The sequence below is a fragment of the Scomber scombrus genome, chromosome 6, assembly GCF_963691925.1.
Source record: "Scomber scombrus chromosome 6, fScoSco1.1, whole genome shotgun sequence".
In the NCBI taxonomy this organism is placed as follows: Eukaryota; Metazoa; Chordata; class Actinopteri; order Scombriformes; family Scombridae; genus Scomber; species Scomber scombrus.
This window is the reverse complement of record NC_084975.1, coordinates 21,839,633-21,862,419: the sequence shown is the minus strand read 5'-3', so window position 1 is coordinate 21,862,419 and position 22,787 is coordinate 21,839,633. Positions and strand designations below refer to the sequence as shown.

Genomic DNA, 22,787 nt, shown 5'->3' with positions numbered 1-22,787 from the left:
CAAAAACGCCAGAGAGGCACAGGCAGGGTATTTGAATTGTTAATTGGTTCATTTAAAATCAATCAGAGTGGGTTTTACATTTGGTGGCACATGCATGGCACAGCTAGATGAGCATGCACTGGCTCTATAAACAAAGTGACCTATAAGGAAGCAGGTTTAGGAGTGTATACATTTAGAAGAGGGGAAACCAGAATAAATAATAACACATCTGACAAGAACTAAACTAAAACACATCAGACAGACAGAGCGAGTACAGAAAGCAAGATAAAATAACACAAACAAAGGGAAATAGTGTGAGAGCGTCTGAAGTCAAAATCAGGGAGGGAGAAGTGAGACAGAGAGAGAGAGAGAGAGCAGGAGTCAAGTTGAGGAGGAGGAGGAAGGCTGAGAAAGAAAGTGAGGGAGCAGAGAGGCAGGCTTTGCCTTTTCTGGTAGTTAAAGTCACTGAAAGAACAAGAAGGAATTCTTTGTGCGGGAGAAGGGCTGAGATATAAACCAGACTGTAGAAGTTGATATATGAAGAGAGGGAAGACGCTGCTGTCCATGGTCTAAACTTCAGCTACTGCTACGGTACTGTAAACCAACAGTTTTACTCATGCCATGAAGCTGTTTTGGGTGGTCCTCTGTATTCTGATGTATTTCTTCTCAGTCTTAATTTTATTTAATAGTTCTAATTTTATTAATAGTGTTTTTATTTAGTTGTAGTATTAAAAAAGTATATAGTGAAAAGTTCTGTACTCACACTGTCAAAAATGTGGCATCTACTGTAGCAATCAGAAGATTAGATGTAGAGAAGATTGTTAGAAGATGTAGGTCAGATGGATTGATGACTGATTAGGGGTCAAGTGACTTTTGGACATAGGATCTGATATCAGAACTTGTTTCTTTCAGTGAAAAGAGAGGAGAATCTTTTGGACATCATGGATGATGACTTTGATCGCCGCATGGAGCAGAGGAGGCAGAGGAGAGAGCAGATGCGCCTCGATACTGAAAAGTGAGTGATTCCTCCTATAACATACAAAGTGAACAGACGCATACGCAAGAACACAAAACACTTACACACCAGTTAATACACAAAAGAAGAATAGAGAGTTAATGAGACACAGTACTGAGGACATTCTGCCCCACATCTGAAATCAAAGTCTCATTAGTTTTATCAGTGTTTGACTCACCACTCACAAAACATCAGCCAAAAATAATCAGCTTCAGTGCACCATACTGGATCAGCAGGGGATGACATTTCTCACTTTTATAAACCACATCTGCAGTTGTTGCCAAAGTTATAAGACAGCAGCTGCAGGAAAGTCCCACATTTACTGTGTCGTGTGGTGCGGGTATGCTTTAATCTAGTGGAAAATATCCTAAAGTTAAATCATAAACTTTATGATGCATCTAGAAAACGATTTCTTTCACCACAGTGTGATGAACAATTTTAGAGGTGTTCAAGAACATGCTAAAAACCTCTCTACATTAAAGACATATTAGTTGTGTAAAACGGCATTAGGCAGATGTTGCAGTGATTAAGTTTTTGTGTGTGCATGCGTGCGTGCGCGTGTGTGTGTGTGTGTGTGTGTGTGTGTGTGTGTGTGTGTGTGTGTGTGTGTGTGTGTGTGTGTGTGTGTGTGTGTGTGTGTGTGTGTGTGTGTGTGTGTGTGTGTGTGTGTGTGTGCATGTGTGTCCTTTGGTTGATGCATATTTGCATGAGGGAGCTGTAATCATTTGTGTGTCTCCACATGATGCAGCAGAATGCTGTTTGGATTCATCTCTCTTCCCTGTTGTCTCTCCATCCCTCTCTCTTTGTTCTCAAATAAATATTACAGCGCTGTTATAAAGTCATTGCTGACATCTGCTGTAGTTTAAGAATGTGCAGTGATGAGTGTAAAGTTGGTGATTTTATTCTGTGGACTGTATCTCACATCATAATCAAAGGAAAATGAACTACAGTGACAATGAAACAATATAAACACCTGGGACCTCATATCAGGGTAACTAATTAAGTGAGTAATTAGCACAATTGCTGACACCTGTAGCTGTAAGCTGCTGCTTGATTACCGAGCCTCAAACCTTGGGCCAATTTGTGATTACAGGAGTCGACTGACACTAAATTCTCAACATCAAAGAGAAACAGCAAATTGATTTGATGGCTTTGGGGGCAGCTGTGGCTCAGAAGTAGAGTGGATCGTCCACTAATCTTAAAATCAGCAGTTTGATCCCCAGCTCATCTAGCTTACATGTTGAAGCATTCTTGGTTAAGATACTGAACACAAAATTGCTTCCAAAGGCTGTGCCATCTGTGTGTGAGTGTATGTGTGAAGGAGTGTTAGAAACTCAGGATGCATAATTGATGAGCAGGTTAGCACCTTGCATGTCAGCCTCAGCCATCAGTCTATGAATGTCTGTGTGAAAGATCGAATGTTGACATGTTGTGTAAAGCACTTTCGTCGGAAGACTAAAATGATCCCAATCCTCATTCATAAATTTGCTCTTGTAAGTTTTCTAGTCAAGATAAAAGAAATTCTGTGCAAATATTACCACATAGGCAATGTTACAGCACCTTGCATTTAACATCCTGTATTCATACTTTTAATTTAACTTAACTATACAGACAAGGTTTAAAAGTCAAGTGATGGTTGAGTTAGTATATGCGTTTTCTTATTGTCAACAAAGCCCATTAAATCCCATTAAAAAGCAAAACCAAGTGTCAAAGATAAAGTGTATTTATCTTTGCTAAAGAGTTATTGTTCAAAAACTAATAAAACATATCAATGGTTACATGGGTGACTTGTCCCTTAATTACAATTAACATTGGCTGTTTGATATAATTTAAATCAGACCCACATACACTGTCCTGCAGCTGTAAATACTCACTAGTTCACTAAATGTAAATTGATCCAGAGCTGAAAATAGTCCCCAAAATAGCACAATTTGCTCATGTTTGAGTAATCTTTGTTAAAAACTACAGTACCCATCTGTTTTGGGGAATACATTTTCCTTTTTAAAGATATTTTACATGTATTTATGACCTGTTTTTAAAGATTTACATTTAGGTCCTCCACAGATATGATAGTTACATACTAAAGCATATTTGTTTTTTTAATTTTTAGTAGAAAGAAAGAATATCCTTTAAAGGATGATAGTGAAATTTAGCCATGACCTTATCAATTAATCACAGCTCAACACAAATCATTTTTTGCCAGTTCAGAGATCCATTTGTGTGTGCTACTGCATCATATCAGATCAACCATCAGAGCGCCAGTGAAAACAACGTTCCTCGCAATTTTCTCACAGTCTTTGCAGCCAACCCTGCCAGTTGTGCCAGCCCAGCCTCTCTTGCCTCCGAGCTCTTCTCTGCAGCCCATGGAAATGCTGCAGACGCTGGAATGTTTTGACTGCCATTTTTATTTCAGCCCTTGCTGAATGCTTCAGACTCTGACAGCTTGAGTGGAGTTTTTAGTCTCTTTTCTTCATCTCACTCAGTCCTCCTGTTAGCCAAGTGGACCTCAACACGTTTCCCTCTATTTGTTATGTTTCACATCCCTTGGGTTGGTCATCTGGAAATGTAACTGTAACATTTTGACAGACCCCTCACAGCAGGCCTCTGGCTTTGGGTGGAGTAATATGTAATTGAATTACTTCCTCAATGATTTCTCTGGGCGACCTGTTCCATTTGGATGTGCCTTGCCTGAGGATTTGTTGGATTTCCGCCTCGTTTGGGTCTTTGGTTCTGTTTTAAAGACAGAAAGGATTCTTGTGGTTCCCATCCACCTCTTCCTCACGCAACATCTGTAAATCATTGTATTGCGGATTCAGGAAGAGCAGAGGGAAATAATACCCGCGCTCTATCAATGGGCCATTTCAAGCTCTCTCCCTGCCTCATAAAGCCTGGTAATGCTTGGAAAGATACAGCCTGGCATGCTCAAACTGTGACTGTGTGTGGATGTGCTCACAGTTGGATGAAGGTCAATAGCAGGATGTGAGAGAGATGGGGAGGATATAGGGCAAAGATTGTGGCACTGTTTCCAAACCTTCTCATCTCTATAATTGAGAAAATTTGTTTCAGGGAAAATTTAAAAAATCATCTTGTGTTGGTGATAGCGTCTTCATCTTTATCTCTTTATCTTCTTCTTTGTTTTATTTACTTGCTTTTGTTTCTTGCTGACAGTGTTTTTGTCTCCAATTCAATATGCTTGTTGCATTATTAAATTCTAGGGGGGTCATTTTGTGACATTTGGATCTCAGATTCATGTAGAGTGTGTGTTTCTTATTATTTCTTAGTTTTCTCTCTGTTGTGGCGTCTCCCATCTCCATCATGTCCTTTGAGGTCAGTTTGAGAGAGTATGGATTATATCAGTGGTTCCCAATTTGGGGGGAACTGCTATTTATTTAAATGGTTAAACTGCTTACAACATGCTGCATGTCCACACAAACGCCATAACCTGGGATTAGGGTTCAAAAGTAAACATACTTTTTATTTTAAGGGGTATCATAATCTAAATGTGGTGGTGGTGCAGTGGTTAGCACTGTTGCTCCGACTTCCTCCCACAGACCAAAAACATGCAGATTAGATTAACTAGTGACTCTAAATTGCCCATAGGTGTGAGTGTGAATGGTTGTCTATCTCTATCTATCTAAGCCCTATAAATGGCAGGCGACTTGACCAGAGTGTACCCCATCTCTTACCTCTTGTCAACTGAGATTGGCTCCAGTTCACCCACGACCCTAATCTAGACAGTAAAAAAAATGTAAGGATTGAAGCCAAAAACACTCAAGTGAATTAGGATATTGGTACAGTGCTACCAACATATTTACATAGCTATGAACTAATTAAAAATATCTTTCAATAGCTGACATTTTCATGCACTGGTTTACAAGTTTGTGGGTGATTTTCTGGTTAAATTAAAATGTAAATACATGAATGCTGTTGTTTAAGAAATATCCTATACAAACAAACTTGACTTATATTTGTTAACCAAGGAAAGTTTTGCTACTTGTAGTCAAAAATACTACTGATAGCATCCTGAAAATATACCTTATTGTAATTGACGACTCAGCTTCAGAATTTTCAGCTCTTTAGAAGAATTGACGTTGTTTTTTAAAAAAAGAAAAGAATGTCTTTCATACTCTCATTTTAGGGTAAAATACAGCATATTCTCTAACTAATTCATGGTATATTAACATGTACTGTAATATGTACTTGTATGTGTGATGTTTCAGGGGCGGGATCGCCAATGATGACGATGAGGAAGAAGCTCGGGAGCGAAGGAGACGAGCAAGGGAGGAGAGGAAGAAGATGAAGGACCCGGAGGATTGTGAAACTGGGGATGTGATCAACACTAACAGGTACAAATTGAGATGGAGGGACAAATGCAGCACATACAGTGTGGCAAACCAGGGGAACTTAAAGGCATCATTCATATTTTAAGACACCATGGACGCAGGTAACAGATAGACAGATTGTGGACTTCTGTTGACCAATTCTCTTGATGTTGATAATTATGGTTGCTATGGGAAAACTAAATATGTTTTTTTACCCGATAGCAGTACTATTCAATCGTAATGAAATAAAAGTTATTTCCAAGAAAATTCAATCTCATGATTAACTGTTTTATTTGTAAATTTGACAGCTGGGAAGAAAAAACAAAGAGAAAGAAGAGGCCGCAATAAAGTAGCCTTTTAAAAAATGCCTAAAATTAAGAATAGGTTAGAACAATTGGGGGCAGGGGGGGGGTTCATGAGATTCAGTGCCCAGGGGCCCCTGTGGGGTACTAATCCAGCCTTGATATTCAGTCACATATATAATTTAACAATGTCGGATGTTCATATTAAACATGTCGGCTTGTGACAGATCTCTTTATATGGTCATCGATCCAGGCACAGCACGTGAGTTCCGCTACGTTCCACTAACATTATGATGTTTTTCCATTGTTTTGGGAGTTGTCACGCCAAGCCAGGACTCAAGTCGAGCTGGCATTCCATGAGTGTTTTTCCATTACACAGCAGGGCAAAGTAAAATAAGTTGTTTACCTGTTTGAGGTGTGCTGGACGTCTGCAGCTCTTCATCAAACATCATCATCACTGTGCCAGTTTCTGCTATTCCTCTCTGCTTTGTCTCTATCTGATCTTCTGAACAAAAGAGGTTTTTACTGCTGCTAACAATGCCCCACTAATTCAGTGAGGAAGGCATTTAATTTGCTCTAAACTCTTCACAATAAATGTCTCCTGTTATTTAGTCGTTTAAAATCTTTTAATATGAAGCAGTAAAACAAGAAATGTTGGGTAACTTAACTTGACTCGACTGATATGGCTGCACCTCAGCAGCTTCCAGAAAGCTGGCCAATCAGAACAGAGTGGGCTCATTGGGAGGGGGGCCTTAAAGAGACAGGAGCTAACACTGCCTGTTCAGAGACAGAGGCTGGACTGAGGGGCTGCATAAAGAGCCAGTATAAGCTAAATAAGCAGTTTTTTGAAAGGTAGGTCATGCAAAGCTAAAAATATTGAGCTGGAAATGAGCATAATAAGTTTAAGTTTGCTGAACAGTCACCCAGAGAGAAAAACACGTATTCAGTCAGTTACAACTTGCACTGCTTAAAGCTAGACTTTATCACACAGTACTTACGTTAGTTAGTAACATTGTTTAAGGTGGTACTGCCTCCATTTATAGATAGAAAAACCCAGTAGGCCTAAGAGGGTTACAGCTTTTGACTGCAAGCATATGAAGATGAAGTCGAATTAGTCCCACACCCTTCATAATGAAGTGAAAATATGTTTACACTTCTCATTAAACAAATATATCAAGTTTCCTGACATAGAATACTAAAGAAACCAGAAAAATGTACATTTGAGAAGTTGGAATTCTGATTTTCTTTCTTAAAAAATGATTAATCAATTATCAAAATAGCTGGCAATTAGTTTAATAGTTGATAACTAAACAATTAATTGACTAATCATTGCAGTACTAATCATGGCCAACCTAACTGTCCCAAAGTCTATAGTGAAGACAGTTTAAAAAGCTGGGAAATGTTTTTAAATCAGGCAAATTTATGTATCTCACACTGGGAAAATGTATTTCTTTTATCCATATTAATTCAATCAGTCTTGGACATAGTTTGGGAAAAACAGTCCAATTTTAAACCCTTGGAATTGATAATCGCCTCCAGCCTCAGAATTGGGAACTTCTTTCAGTGGTTGAGTGGTTCTGTGATTGATACTTCCCCTGGTTAGCCACAACACAAAGATCCAATCAAAGATGTGGATTCATCATACTTCATCATACAAGAGATTTGATTGCAATGGGGGATTTGGAGATTTGACTTGGATTGGGATCATGAACGAGTGGTTTCATGTCTTTATAGTGTGACAGAGACTGAATCCTCCACCACCACCACCACCACTGCTCCTGAGGGGACAGATGATGACGAGGCTTTGCTGGAGCGCCTTGCCAAGAGGGAGGAGCGCAGGAAGAGGAGAATGCAGGAGGCCATGGAAAGACAGAAGGAACTCGACCCCACCATTGGCACCACCAACGGCACAGATAGCACACTCGAAGAGCAGTCCTCCATCAGCAGCAGCAGACAGCAACACACAGAGGAAGAGGAGCAAAAAGAGGAGGAGAAACCATCCCAAGAGGAGGTGGCAGATGCCGAGACTAACTCCTGGAGGAAAGAGGAAGAAGACAAGAAGGAGGAGGAGAAGGTAAAGATAATATTCTGGCATTATCTATATCAGGATGCATAATTGAGATGGTGGGAATATGTTATATGCAGAAGACTGTATAGGGTGACATTATTCTGTTCCTAGATGGTGGGGTTTTTTTATTCTCTTGGCAGGAATCTTTTTTTGTTGATCTTTGTACATAAATTGACAAAAAAAAAAAAAACTTATTTCACAGGAGGAAGCTGAGCAGCCTGATTTAGCAAAGAAAGATGTGGAAGAGGAGGCTGTTCCTGATGTTGATAAGGAGGAAGAAGAAAGGAAAAGGAAAGAAGAAGAGGAGATACAGCAGAAAGAAAAGGAAGAAAAGCTGAGGACAGAGGAAGAGGAAAGGCAAAAACAGGAAAAGCTCAAAAAGGAAGAAGAAGAAAGGCAGCTAAAGGAGGAGGAGGAAAGAAAGAAGAGAGCAGAAGATGAAAAACGACAAAAGGAATTGGAAGAGAGCCTGAGAAAAGAGGAAGAAGAAAAACAGAAGAGGGGAATGGATGAAAGCAAGAAAAAAGAAGAAGAGGAAAAACAGAAAAAGGAGATGGAGGAAAAGAAGAAGAAAGAAGAGGAGGAAAAACACAAGAAAGAATTGGAAGAGAAGAGGAAAAAGGAGGAGGATGAAAAGCTGAAGAAGAAAGAGCTGGAGGAGAAGAAGAAGAAAGAGGAGGAGGAGAAACGGAAAAAGGAGATGGAAGAAAAGAAGAAAGAAGAGGAGGAGAAGCGGAAAAAGGAGGTTGAAGAGAAGAAAAAGAAAGAGGAGGAGGACAAGCGCAAAAAGAAAGAGGTGGAAGAGAAGAAGAAGAAAGACGAGGTATTGATGTGATTTATATATTGTTTTCTGCTGAACAGATCACAGTGTTTTGCTTGTCATGAGGATAAACTGTTTCATACTGTAGCTTTATTGTGGGGTCTTGGTCTGATATTATGTGGTTCAACGGATCCAGCTGTTCTCATTATTTTATTAATCTTGTTCTACTTCTGTCTTCTGTGCAAAGGAGGAGAAGCTGAAGAAATTTGGGTTCAAAGAAAAGGTAAAACAAAAGTTATTAAAGTTAAATGTTAAAATTAGAGATGCACCAATTGTGAAATTCTGGGCTGATAATTTGGCCGATAACCGATATATACCGATATCGCTTTCACATTATCTTTAAATTAGCACAAATTCATGCAGCGATCTTTAATAACTTTCCCAATAAATTATTTTTTCTTTTTGAAAAACAGCTGCTTCAAAATCCCTACAGCCTGCTTCACAATACTACTTAATAATAAGAATTTGTTTGTACCTCCATAGCTACTGTTGCTACTGTCTGAGTCTGACATCAGCCACAGACATCAGCAAATTGTACCTTATTCACCAATAGGCTGATGTTAGTCAGCAAGGGGATTATCGGTCGATACCGATATTTGGCTGATATATCGGTGCATCCCCTAGTTAATATAAAAGTCAATATCAAAATGTGTTTAGGAACTGTTTTTGGATGTCTAACTTTTTCCACCTTTTTTCAAGAATGAACCAAACCAAACCAAACAGAACGGAGCCCTCATTGAGAATAAACTCAAGAAAACAGAGAAGACATCAAGGTAAAGCTTGCCAAATCTCTCAAATCAGCATTACAGTGCACATTTAAAAGTTTTAAACACTAATACTCATCTTTGTACGTGCTTGTATGTCATTGGATAAGAGGCCGATTTGGCAGATTCAATTGCAAATTTTAAGCCCTGTTGATGGCAACATGGTAATTCCACGACTTTGGTTTTGACTAAAATATCTCAACAATTGTTGGATGGATTGTCATGACATTTTGTACTGACAGTCATGGTCCCCAGAGGATTAACTCTAATGACTTTGGCTCCCCTGACTTTTCCCCTAGCACCACCATGACATTTAAATTTGTGATGGAACGGATGGATTGCTGCTAAATTTGGTACATACATTCAGGTCCCTCCAGGATAAATTGGTGATCCCCTAAACATTTCATTTAATACAATCATCAGGTCCAAATTTTATTTATCCAATGTTTGGCCAAATACCTGCAAAACTAATGACTTGATTCCTAGAAAAATACAGCCTGGGTGTTCTCATTGATTAAGTCTTTTTTTAGATTCAAATCATTCAGCATATTTAAAGAGCATGTGAGTTTGTGTGCATGTGTGTTGCATTGAGTAATTCTGTGTGTTTGGAACCAGGGACAGCGCTCCCTCCTCCTCCCTCTCTAAAGCAGAGGTGGAGCGACAGGAAGCTGAGCGTAAGTTGCTGGAGCTGAAACGCCGGCGAAACGATGCAGAAAGCGAAGAATTTGAAAAGATGAAGCAGAAGCAGCAGGGTGCGGAGGCTGAGCTGGAGGAGCTGAAGAAGAAGAGAGAGGAGAGGAAGAAGATCCTAGAGGAGGAGGAGAAGCAGAAGAAACAGGAGCTGGAGGACAAGAAAGCCAAAGAACAGGTGAGGATGGACTTTAAGAAATTCATATTCCACATTGTTAAAGTTGTTTTTAGTGAGAGATGTAAGTTATGCCATTTATCATGGGTAAGGGAGAAAGACTCAATCCCAGAGCAATTTTTTGTGCCTGATGACAAAAGTGTGACAGAAAGTTGTGTTTTTTGTAACAGGAGGAGAGGAAGAGGATGAAGGAGGAGATAGAGAAGAGGAGGGCGGAGGCGGCAGAGAAGAAGAAGCAGAAGGAGGACGAGTCTGTCAAAATTAGCTTCACTGTCAGTCCCAAGGGCTCCTCTAAGGTGAGGTTTGAAAGTTGTTCCAGAGGGTCCACAGCACAACAGAGAACAACTTCATTTCACCATAATTTAAAACTTAAAATGACAATTCACCAGAATGACACTACTGTAACTGAAACATATGTTTTCAGTTACAGTAGAAGGAGTTGTATCTAGCTCTGCAAATAGCTTTGGCTTTACTTGTCAAGATATTGAGATATTTGTCTTTGACATTTTCACTCCAATGAGGTGTTCACAGAATTAAAAATGCAGAGGTGCATTTCCAGAAACAACGTCTTGGTTACTTTGGATTTTGATTCACAGACCTCTCTTTTAACGGTTTTTATTTGGAACAACTTTAACTAAAATTACTCCATAGAAAAACTGTTGAGTGTGTTTGGTGGATTATCTGCACTTTGTCTCTATAAGATGTCCCTGTAAATGTAATTTTTCAATGCTATGAGCCACCACAAGTTTAAAAAAAACAACAACATAAAAACAACCATTTACAATACAGCTTATGAGAGCCACACACGTTTGTGTCTCTATTACATTACAAACATCTGTGTGGCCAGATGTTTGTAAATCCCAGTTCAATTAAATTAATTAAATTTAAAGTTGATTAAACATTGCTACTAGCATGTCTTTATACTTGATCACATTACAAAGGTTGTTATTTTGTGTTTGTACATAAGTGTGTGACACTAAAAGTGACACATTCTTCCCTATATGGTCAAATATGTTTTGCGGCCAAATGTATTTATTTTGCTATTTCCGTTTATATTTCTGTTTTTAATTCCTCTGATATTTACTGTATATTGTTAGTGGGCAAGGACCAAAAAAAAGGAAAACGATGTAATCTGGCGTCTGTGCTGTATTCAAATATGGCTTCAGTGGAACAAGACCATGACCGGGCAATTTTCTTGCTGGAGTATTTTTGGAGGAATGTTGAGAATTGTGTGCCTGTGTGACTCTGTGCGTGTACATGGGAGGGATAATTCATTCTGCACAGCATTTCTCAGCCCGGAGCTCAGGCCAAGCTGTGTATGTGTCTGCGTGTGTGTGTGTGTGTGTGTGTGTGTGTGTGTGTGTGTGTGTGTGTGTGTGTGTGTGTGTGTGTGTGTGTGTGTGTGTGTGTGTGTGTGTGTGTGTGTGTGTGCGAGTGTGTGTATCCAGGCTTCCATACAGCCAAACTATCCAGTTCAATCACTCAGGCACCAACCAACACAGCATTCAGGAACAGAGAGACCTCCCCAGGGACAGACCGGACTGCCTCTCAGTGAGGTCGTCTGGGAGACAAGAGGAGAGTCAGGACAGCTTAACCACGGCAGAATGTATTTATGCACGTTAATGACAGATGGGTTAATAATTAAACCATGCTGTTTTGTGTACAGATCGGGGAAAAAGCAGAATTCTTGAGCAAATCAGCTCAGAAAAGGTGAGCAACAAAAGGTATTTTATAATCCAGTGCTTGATCTGTTAAAAAAAAGTAAATAAATGAATAAACCAGGCTGTCCTATACTGGTGAGCTATACTAATATCCGATGTGTTGTATCATCCATGCAACAGCACACCCAGAGTGTCACATACTCCAATTGTCTCCAAGATAGGCAACAGAATGGAACAGTACACTTCTGCCATCCAGGTGAGACTCAACAGTGTAATTCACAGTCTTCAGTCAATGTAGAGCTGTTTCTGCCCTTAAAAAGTAGGTAAACCTGTCCTCTTTTTCCAAAGGGAAACAAAGAAGTGGGCAAGTCCCCCAAGTCTCCCATGGTAGATATTCCAACAGGAGGCACTCGCAGCATCAAGAGCATGTGGGAGAAAGGCAACGTTGGCAGCTCCTCTGAAAGTCCATCCCCTGCAAATAAGGTGAGAGACAGAAGAAAGAGATAAAGAGAGATGCATGGGCACATTATCTGATTTGTGACTGAGTATTTGAGCTGTCTATTTTCCCAGGACTTGGCCGGTATCAAAGGAGGCGTTGCTGGACGTGTCAACAGTTGGATGGCAAAGCCTCCAGAGGCGGAGAAGACAACACCGGCACCAGCAGCACCAGCAGCATCAACAGCAAAGCCCGCAGTAAGGCTGATAAATCCTCATCTTGTACATACGCCATACACACTATTGTGAATTAGACACCAGTGTTACTTCAAGAGTAATCCCTCGATATTCTGTACACGCTAATGAGCTCTTCTGCACATCAGCGTGCCAGTCTTTTGTTGGCTGCAGCATTTATATCAGGGCTCCAAGACTGGACAGTGTTGCTGTCTGGAGTCTAGTGACACCACATGGATGTTTCATTTAACAGCATCTGCTACCAAAACTCCCTCTTTGTGTTACTCTATACATGATGTGAAAGTTTTTATGTTTTGTTTAAGCAGAAACCTTTGAGAAATCATTGCATAGAGGTAGAATAGTACTCCACATTGTTGTCTAAAACAGTCCAACCAGCTGCAGTTAAGTGGCAGGTGGCTGAATGCCATAGTGACTGTTTGGACAGACGTTTGTACGCCTGTCTATACATCACTCACTCTGACCTCAAGAGGTATTTCAATATTATATTACAGCCCATGAACCACACAGTTCATTCAAACAGTAATCTCTTGTTTTTATTGTTTTCTCTTTGCCAAAACTATACATTTCATTCTCATTGTGACTCCATTTTTAAAGTCTCCTTCAGGCAAGGGTATAAGGTAATGTCCCTTTAAATATGTCACATACAAAGTCATTATTTGCCCTCCTTCACAACACAGTAAATACAAAAACAAGTAAGTACATGTTGAATTATGAATTTAGTTCATTTGATATCATGTCAGTCACTGTTAGATCAGTGAGGTCACTTGTAACTGGGTACTTGTTGCATGCTGTGTCCCTATCTTAAAGTAGGACAGCAGCTGCTGATTCTTCCAGGTCTTCTGGAGACATTGCACTATGTCCAAATGCAGTTGCCTGCTGAATGACGTGTGACATTGTTCTATCAGGAAATTTATGAGCCAAATATATTTAGTGTCAAACGTCTTGGCCAGAGGAGTGGTTGTCGGCTTTACTCATGTGACAACATTTCCCCCTGATGGAAAGAAGTCGTATAGCATTTGAGTGTTTGTATCTCTGAGCTTCTTTTTTTTCCTGTTTTACGTATTTTTCTTGTAATTATTTTCTCCTTTTCTTTCCCTTTGTGATTGCACTCCTTTTCTCAGCTTTCCTCACTCAAACTTTTCCTGCTGTCCGCTCCTCAAACTGTTGAAGGTACCACGTTACATACATTTCACCAGACCTACCACTAATCAGTTGAAAATCAGCAGTATAATTATAAATATATTAAATATGTATGTAAAATCTCAATTACATACGACCACTGATGGTGACTAACTATGTACATTTAATTAATTGCTGTATCATTTTGACCTGCTTTCTTTGAGTATTTCCATTTGCTGCTCCTTACTACTTTTACTCCACTACATTTCAGAGGCAAATATTGGACTACTTTTATTTGACAGATATAGTCTATTTATTGCTAGTTTTTATATTTTACATTATAAAATACATGTGATAAGCTGATAAAACAAACAATGCATTATCAAAGATAAAACCAGGGCTTCCAAATCTTTTGGGCTTGTGGCTTCCTCCCAAAAGCAGCTTGTCACATTTCAGATGAGATGTTTACAGTTCCAACAAGCAGGGATTCCCCCCTAAACTCCATAAGTCACTTAAAATCAGAAAGGAAAATCATTCAGTATTTCACAGAAAAAGTTATGTCAAATTTCTGATAGGGATCCTTGAATCTGGAATTAAATTCCAAGCTGTATACTGTATATTATAACATGTTAAGATATCCCTCATTGTAAACTCTTAGTACCTTTCTTTATTGAATAGTATAATAAATTCTGGTTTGCACAGATAAGCACATTAATGTTGACAGTAGATACATTGCTCTTGAAATATTATGTTGTTGGGATGATGAAATTTGATGCCCCTCTAGTGGAGCCACACGATTAACCCCTTTTGTTTTTGGCTCTGCCTGCACATCTCTTATGTTCTAACTTTTGCATCTGAGTTTTGTATCTTATTTCATATTTGAAATCCCAAAAAAATGTCCTACCTGGTCAATCATCTCACCACCGTTCAGATTTATCTTGAGACTGTACCTATTAGTAGATGTTAAAAACCAGTAACAAGAGCATGCTGGTTACACATTAATACATAAACATTAACTATCTAATAATGTTATATATAATCATTTACAATTCACAGGGACACGGGACATTTTACCTTTAATACTTAAAGGACCAGTGTGTAGGATGAGTGGCCTCTAGTGGTGAGGTTGCAGATTGCAACCAAATGAATACTCTAAATCCTACACTGCACCTTTAAGTATGTTTTGCTGAGAACACTTGATGGTATTATTACTAAAGTAAAAAAAAAGATTGCAAGACTTTTACTTGTACAGTTATTTTTAGATTACTGTAGTGGTAAAGGATCTGGATGCATCTTCCACCACAGCATAGGACTAATATAGTCATGGTTGCTCCACAGGATGTGAAACCAGGTGACGTTGGTAACAAGCGTGGCATGTGGCAAACCAAGAAGAGCTCTACACCTGCCAAGGTAACACACACACACACACACACACACACACACACACACACACACACACACACACACACACACACACACACACACACACACACACACACACACACACACACACACACACAGTTATCTATTGTCAACAAGGGTGATGTTAATGTTCTGAGGCTTTCTAGTGACGTGGTCCTGTTTATTTGTCTGTTTCATTCAGTCTACCTAATCAATGGGTGAAAGAGGTAATTTGTAGATCTGTGGAAACACTCATTGCACGTTCCACCAGGCATGGTTTGATTGATGTTTGTGATGTTTACACTGTGCGTTTGCTCTTTCAGTTCAGTCAATTCAAAAGGTAAACATTTAATTAAATCAAAACCTGTAAATTTGACTTTCAGAAAGGGACTGTACAGGGATTACTAGGGCAGGAAAGGTGACAAACGCATCTATTTGCTGAAGGAAGGATATAGATCCTTTTAACTTTTTCTCATTTCTCAAAAAATGTATTTTTGTTACTTTAAACAACACATTTTTGCTAGCCATAGGTCATAAAGGTGTAGTTGGCAACATGCAAAGGGCACCAATGTTATAATTTTGGCAACTGGTGCTCATGGGAAAATATTTTTTCCATCATGACATACAGTTTGTTTTTGTTTACTTTTGCTTCAAGTATGTCATTTTAAGATGATGCATTTAACTCTGTTTTGTTTGTTAGTTTGTTGTCAAAATAACCCGAAATAGTTGGAGCTAGGAGGGGAGTCTGGGATTAGGGCAGGTCGTAAGACTATTAGCAGCCTAAATTCTCAATGTACTTCTGTGTATTAACGGTAAACATTCAATAATGGGGCACAAGAAAGAAAAATAACACTAGGCAGGACCTTTCTTTTTTTAAATAAAGGCAATAAACAATTCAGGCTCCACCCACATAATTTCCATACAGTCCCTAACTTATAGGTCTGTATTCAGAAATTAAATGTATGATGTTTTTCGACTTTCAAATCTCCGCCGGAGTTGCCTGAACTGAGATGGAAAAACAGATTTTGATGTGATGAAAGGGAACGCTGTGATTGATATGAAAGTATTAATCCCCCCTCCCCCACCCTCTCACACACATACTGAAATATACACTGTATTACGCTATCATTAGCTTGCTTGCTTCAAGGACATAAATAGTATTCTTTGGGTTTGATGTTTCATTTAGTCTTTTATGGTTGTTTATTTGGAACAAGGATTATCTTTTTGTCATTGGCGAATGTGATTTATAAGTTGTTGCAGGACGCTTTGGCTGCACTGTGCACAGCTTTTTTTAATGCCAAGATAGCAGTTGTATTACAGAGAGGATATTATGGGCATGTGGTTTGAATGCTGTGGTTGATGTGTTTTGGAATGTATGAAAATAATATATGATTTCACTCCATTTTTCTGTTTGAGTCTCAAACAAAAGTATAGTAGTATGTATAAATAAGTATATAAAATATCTGATATTTGTAGGAATGTTGTAGAAAAACTGTACAAGCACTTTTTTCGCATTTTGCTGTTTACAGTATGTTATATACTGAATATATCTGTCACATCAAACTACGACAAACTAAATCCGCCCCTCTCACTCCTAACTCTGTCTAATAAATCCACAGATGAAAACAATGAAATCAACCTTTTCATCTAACTTTTTTTATTCATAGGAATCCCCACCACCTTTTTAATAAAACAGAAGCTTTTCTTCTTGGGGCCCAAACACCAAAATTCAATTTTAAAGAACTGTTAGCTGATTGAAGTTGAAAGCTAAACTTTTTGTTGAAATTTTCTTTCTCCTTTCCTTTATTTCTTCCTTTTCCCTTCATTTCTTTCTGTTTACAGGTGCCAGTTGAAGTCAAGAGCAAGTTCGTCACTAATGGTAAGTTTCTTAATTGACTGCAAAAATAGATTTTTTTTTGTTTTTTTTTTACTGCAGTGCTTAAGTACAACCTATAAGGTACTTGTTCTTTAAAACTACCTTATGCTATTACTTATTGACTTTTCATCAAGACTCAACAAATACACTACCGACTGACCACACATACCAACAAATATTGTACAATTATGAATACTCAATTTTTTCAGAGCAAAACTTAAAATATTTAATTTTTGTATTAATTAATTATCAAATATGATCATATAACAGCTACAGGGGCAATTCTGCTGCATAATGAGTACATTTAAGACTTTAAGTACACTTTGTTCATGATACTTTACCTTAAAGGTTGTGGTACTGTAGGGTCAAATTTCTTCAATTATGTCTTAAAATAATACCTACATGCTCATACTAAGTACATTGAAATAGCTTTTGAATGCTGTAATCCTTCCTCCTGTTCAAACTGACCATTTAAGACCCCCCCACCCCCCCTAATAATATCTGACGATGATGGAGGACAAAATCCAAATACTTTTTTCCGTGAAAATATATATTCCAGAGTTGTTCAGGAGATAATTTAAGCAGCAGTTAAGTTAACAAAATCAAGTAGGTATCAGCCAAAGTTAATTCATCATTTTAGTACAAAATTCTCTCTTTGTGTTTTCCCAAACAGTGTTTCCGTACTGCAGTGGGAATTTCATACTAAAAAGGACTTTGGAAGATGCTCACTTGATTTGTGTAACTCAGACTGTAGACGCTTCGTGTAAGTTTCAGACAAACATTGGACATATATTTTTTGCACAGAACAAAAAGGAAAGTTTTATCCATCACTTACATTGGAAGTGCATTAGAAAAGGATCTTTTTGTGGTCAGTATGAACAGGAGGAATGATTTAACAAGCAAAGTCTCTCTGCTATTAATGGATAGTTTCAATGTTCTTTTATGGACCCCATAAACTATTACCACTAATAAAAGATATATATAGGGGTATTTCCACTTTTATGTAAGTAAATTATGTGAATACCTCTTCCTACACTAACTGTTAATGTGAATAAGCTACATGTAAAGCCAAGGTTTATCCTGATCCGTCCTGGGGGAAAGAGAGTTTAAGAAAGGTGTCTCTGTCCTTCAGACGATTTTCGGGGTGACGGGTGAAAGCCATGATTGATTTATAGCCCCCTATGAACTCATAACCACTGCAACCCACCAACCTTCCTTTGTGCCAGAGTAGCTGCTGACTGTAAATCAAATCCATTGCTGGAAATGTTTGGGCACTGGCTCAGATCTGTGGCACTGTGGTCTATATTTAAAAAAACCCTCACCCTGACCTTGTATCCCAGTATAAAGAACCTTCCAGGCTCCCGGGATGGCTGTCGTGTTTTTGCGTTGCATGGTTCACCCGGTGCCACCTGGGCTGTCCAATGCCTCGCAGTGTGTCGGCGAGCTGACAGGCATACCAGAGTGCAGCTGCTTGATTTTCACATTACAACTGACTGCTGGAGAGGATTACTAAACTGTTTAAGCAGCAAATCGGGCTCCATCACCGGGCTTATTCACTCAATGCTAATGATAGTCTTCCCCTGTGCTACTACAGCCTGTAAAGACACTGCAATGTGCAACATTACAACTTAAAGACTTTTGACATTCACTGATGTTGGCATAGTAAAACTGTTCTCCCTCCTTTCCATTCAAAAGTCAAATTTGTTTCTGACATCGAGCGCAGCAAAGCTTGAGTCGGAGTGTGAACAAAAGGAATGGAAAAGCGTTTATCGAGTGTCAGCTTCAACCCTAAATAGCGATCCTTGTTTGTAACCTCCCCGGTTCTTCATCAGAAATAGAACACAGAGGAATGACGGGAAGGGCAAATGACAAAGTTACAGCTTTCAATCACACAGAGAAGCGTCATGACTTTTGACTGTTATGTGTCAGTAGAGGAGGACTGATGTACAGACGCACAAACAAACACAGCACAGCAAACATGCGCACACAGCACATACACAGAAGAATGGATGTAGAAGGTTTGAGATTAATCTAAATCAACACCTAATAAACTTTGATATACAAAATTTTAATTGTCAAAATATTCTAAATTCAACATTGACAGATGCATCAACTAATAGATCTAATATAGATGTTTCTGTGTCTCTCTATCTCTCTTTCAGCAGGCGTGAGACCCTAACCATTGACATCCAAGCTTAACCTGACCAAATACAAGACTCTGCTACTGTATGTGCATCTATTTCCCCCCTGACATACCTGTATTTTGCATGAAATTCCCACCAGAACGAAGAGAAGATGAAGGACCAGGTTGAGTGACATTAAAGGTTTTCTGCATCAAAGTCTTCCAGCTATATTTTTATTAGTAACTTTTGCACTGTCCTGTAATTCAGCTCAGCCCTCCTTTTCCACAGAAATATTAAAAAGAATGTTTCCATCAGATTTTACTTAATTATGTTTTAGTTCTAGTGTGGGTTTTCAGGGCATTTTCACATTACATGCTTAAAGGATAATGAAATAGGTTGTGTGATAATCATCCATTTAAACCTGTGCCTCATTCACAAAAGTTTAAATAGGAGCTACAGCAAGTTTCAGATGTGCTGCAAGGATGCTTAAATGTTACATTGCTTTCAAACCACACCAATATGTGTCTTATGTTTGTTACATTGTTACATAGCTTACACGCAGTCATATGCATTTGTGTTTTACTGTCATACACACTCACTGCTTTTTATGATGATAGTCACTGTTTTGACTCGATGTAGTGTCCCTCTCACAGCCTTTGAATTGTTTAAGTATACTGCCATTGAGCTGGATGCTGGATGATTAGCCTGTACATATTTGATTTGTTTCTTAAGCTGGTACCGTTTTATGATAAGGCACACTTTAACACTGGTTTATAAACAATTTCATCAGTAGTTAATAAGTGTTTGACTAATGCTTCACAATTCAGCCATTAATAAGAACAACTTTGGGTTTGCTGAGTCGTGACAGCATGACACTAACTTTTTCTTTTGAAGATAAGATGGTGAACGTTATACCTGCTAAACATCAGCATGTTAGCCTGCTGACATTACCATTTAACTCAAAGTACTGCTACGCTTAAAGAGGTCATATTATACCCCTTTCCAAGTTTAATATTTTAATTTTCTTCTCATTTGCATGTTTTATAATCAAAAAGCACCTAGTAACAGCTGTATGAGCCATGGATGCAGCCTTTCTGGGGTTTTTTGTGTCTGCTCCTCTATTCAGATTGGCTGACCCTCCAAGACAAACTGTGAGCATATAGTTGTGACATCATTCATCACAACATTACTGAAGTCCAGTGTTTAAAGGCTCAGTTTCTGAATACTGGCTGTTTTGATACTTTCACGGTTTATATATAGCCAGTAAACCTGCTTTATAATCCCCCCCCCCCCCCCCCAAAAAAAATGGAAATCTCTCTTTCTACCACATGTTCCCTTTAAAGGATAAGGCTGGTGATTATCTTTGTTTTTCTTATATTCAACAAATCTCATGTGCAGAGCTGAAGCAGCAATGAACTCATTCTACTTACAAGTATTGTGCGTATATCTAAAGTCTGATATATTGCATTTCTTTGTGCTGTGGAGCTCTGTTGTTGTCCAAAAACTATGAAAAATACATCTTTTAGTCACATTGCTACATTTGGTAACATGGACCTTCATCCCTGAAGAGTTTGTTTACTGTTGCTTGTTTACAAATGGCTCCAAAGAGTAATTACAGCGGCGGTTTGGCTCTTCACCTGAGATTTGTTGACAAAAAGAAAAATATAAATAAGTGCCATGCCGTGTTAGCTTTTTCCTGGGATAGCTTTGCAGGGCACGTGGAATAAACTAAGTTTCCTAAAAACTTTTTAATTTACAACTGCAGGCTGGATGTGTTATTGTAAAGCCCCTTTATTAATAACTTATTAGCATCGATCACTGCAGATTTGATGGCTTTTTAGAAACGAACACCATCAGTTATGTACTCTATAAACCCCTTATAAAGAGTGCCTTATCAGAAAGTGGTACACCAGAAAATAATATCAACAACACATTCTGCCCAAGACTGCAGCCAAAGAACCACAGTGTGCACGCAGTTCAATGTTTCTGTCAACAACATCTGGGTTTGTTGCCTTTTTGACTGGCAATTCTTTTTAAATCACATTATTATGTAATATAAGCACAGACAACATCTATGCATATGTATGAGATTATCCATTGTGGCAACTATTTAGTGACCAAATGCAAGCAGGTAACAGTCTGAGTTCTTGTCTATCGTCAGTTTACATGCACCTATTTTCACAGCTGCATGCCTGTAATAAACATTCAGTAATGCACATGAGGTCAATCCTGCCAAAAAAAGACTATGAGTCTTTTAGTAACATCGTGGTGGAATTACTTTATTTGAATGTTTGAAGTTATTGTTTGTACTTGCTTCAGCAATAAAGAAAAAAAGGAAAAAAAACTGTTGTTTTAGTTTTGTGTGTTTTGATTTCAGTAACTATGAGGAGATGTTATTCCTACTAACCACTTCATAATTTATGAAGTGTTGAAATCTGAGTGGCTGGTGAAAGCTTGAATGGATAAATGACATTTTACCAGGACATGACTGTACCTGCAGTGTATGTGTGTCTGAGACAGAGCCCTGATGTCCAGCTCTGTCTAACAATAGACCGGCTCCCTTCCATGCTGACCAGCCATAGGGCGCTGCAGTCACATGAGTAATAAGGGCTGGACTATGTATCCTTGATGCTCAACTTGTTTGTGAACCTCAAGGAGCTGAAGTCTGTCAGCCGTCTCTGAGCTCCCTCTGTTTGAGTTACAGGTAAGGACTCTCTTATGTTGGTGCTGCTACCTTCGATTAAAGCTTTGTTTAGTCATAAATCCTGAAATGATTTGCTGTCTGAGAAATACTTCCTCACTTTTCCATTTACTTGTGATCATTCAGAGTTGGAGATTAAAAGAGTTAATATCATGTTTTATATTGTGTTTACTGTGTGTTAAGATTTTTAAAGCCACATTCAGCATGTAAAAGAAATATGTTCACATCCTTGGTGTCAGTCTTTTCTCACTAGAACACAGTTTTCTATTGTTCTAAACCAATGTGACTGAATTATATCCATAACTACTCACCCAAAGGTTAAGATTACTTGCTTTTCATTAATGGCTCTTCACAGCTATTAATAGATACATTTGTGAAGGTTGTAAGTAGATTAATCAAAAACTATAAGTACAAATTCAAGGTTATACTTTATTGGAAGATTTCCATTGTATGCTATTTTTTAATAGTATTTTACCACATTTCAGATGGAGATTTATACTTATTGTTCTTATATTTTATTTTACAGTAACATTTCAGATTGCAGTTTCAAAAATTATATTAATTTATTAAAAAAATGTATCTGCAGCAGCACCTGGACCAAAACAGGCTCCTCAGTACATTTACCTGCTAATATTAACTGCTAAGTAAATGCTTTAACTGTTTTCCAGAGTGACATTACAACCTCTGCCACAGTGACCAAAAATACTTGTGTCACTACTTACACTCATTGTATATTTCTGAACGGTTGCCATCACATTCTCTGTTTAATGATCAGAAATATTTGTCAGTCTAAAAATAGACTAATAGGGATCCATTTTGCAGGGCTCATCCATAACAAAATGTCTGACACAGAAGATGTCATGGAGGATCGGTATGTCATCATCATTTAATTGTTTTAATAATATGATTAATTGATTTCATGTTAATTTTGTTTGTAAGATTGTTTGTTCTTATTTCTTCCATCAATACTGCTGTTCCTGTGAAGAGAGGGGGAAGGTGAGAAAGTTGCACCTGCACGTGTTTCTATGCATCTTATATTATATATATGCATCTATATTCTAATTTCTAAATGCTTTAATAA

The 22,787-nt window shown here is 38.4% G+C and overlaps 1 protein-coding gene across 2 annotated transcripts in view; it reads left to right on the top strand.

Annotated features, from left to right (window-relative positions):
• The window catches only part of LOC133982218 (caldesmon-like), a 31,094-nt gene extending 11,917 nt beyond the window's left edge, over positions 1-19,177 (top strand). The window contains exons 1-16 of one of the 2 annotated variants that reach the window (XM_062421175.1): positions 493-570; positions 892-994; positions 5,215-5,340; positions 7,353-7,692; positions 7,889-8,509; positions 8,694-8,729; positions 9,206-9,279; positions 9,886-10,138; positions 10,306-10,431; positions 11,802-11,845; positions 11,977-12,052; positions 12,145-12,279; positions 12,367-12,489; positions 14,944-15,015; positions 16,849-16,885; positions 19,045-19,177. In XM_062421175.1, coding sequence (XP_062277159.1) covers positions 921-994; positions 5,215-5,340; positions 7,353-7,692; positions 7,889-8,509; positions 8,694-8,729; positions 9,206-9,279; positions 9,886-10,138; positions 10,306-10,431; positions 11,802-11,845; positions 11,977-12,052; positions 12,145-12,279; positions 12,367-12,489; positions 14,944-15,015; positions 16,849-16,885; positions 19,045-19,061 — 2,154 coding nt within the window. In that variant the 5' untranslated portion in view covers positions 493-570; positions 892-920 and the 3' untranslated portion in view covers positions 19,062-19,177. Of the gene's footprint in view, positions 1-492; positions 571-891; positions 995-5,214; positions 5,341-7,352; positions 7,693-7,888; positions 8,510-8,693; positions 8,730-9,205; positions 9,280-9,885; positions 10,139-10,305; positions 10,432-11,801; positions 11,846-11,976; positions 12,053-12,144; positions 12,280-12,366; positions 12,490-14,943; positions 15,016-16,848; positions 16,886-19,044 lie in introns of those variants that run through there. The other variant, XM_062421176.1, reaches the window with a different exon arrangement.
• The last annotated feature ends 3,610 nt before the right edge of the window (positions 19,178-22,787 follow it).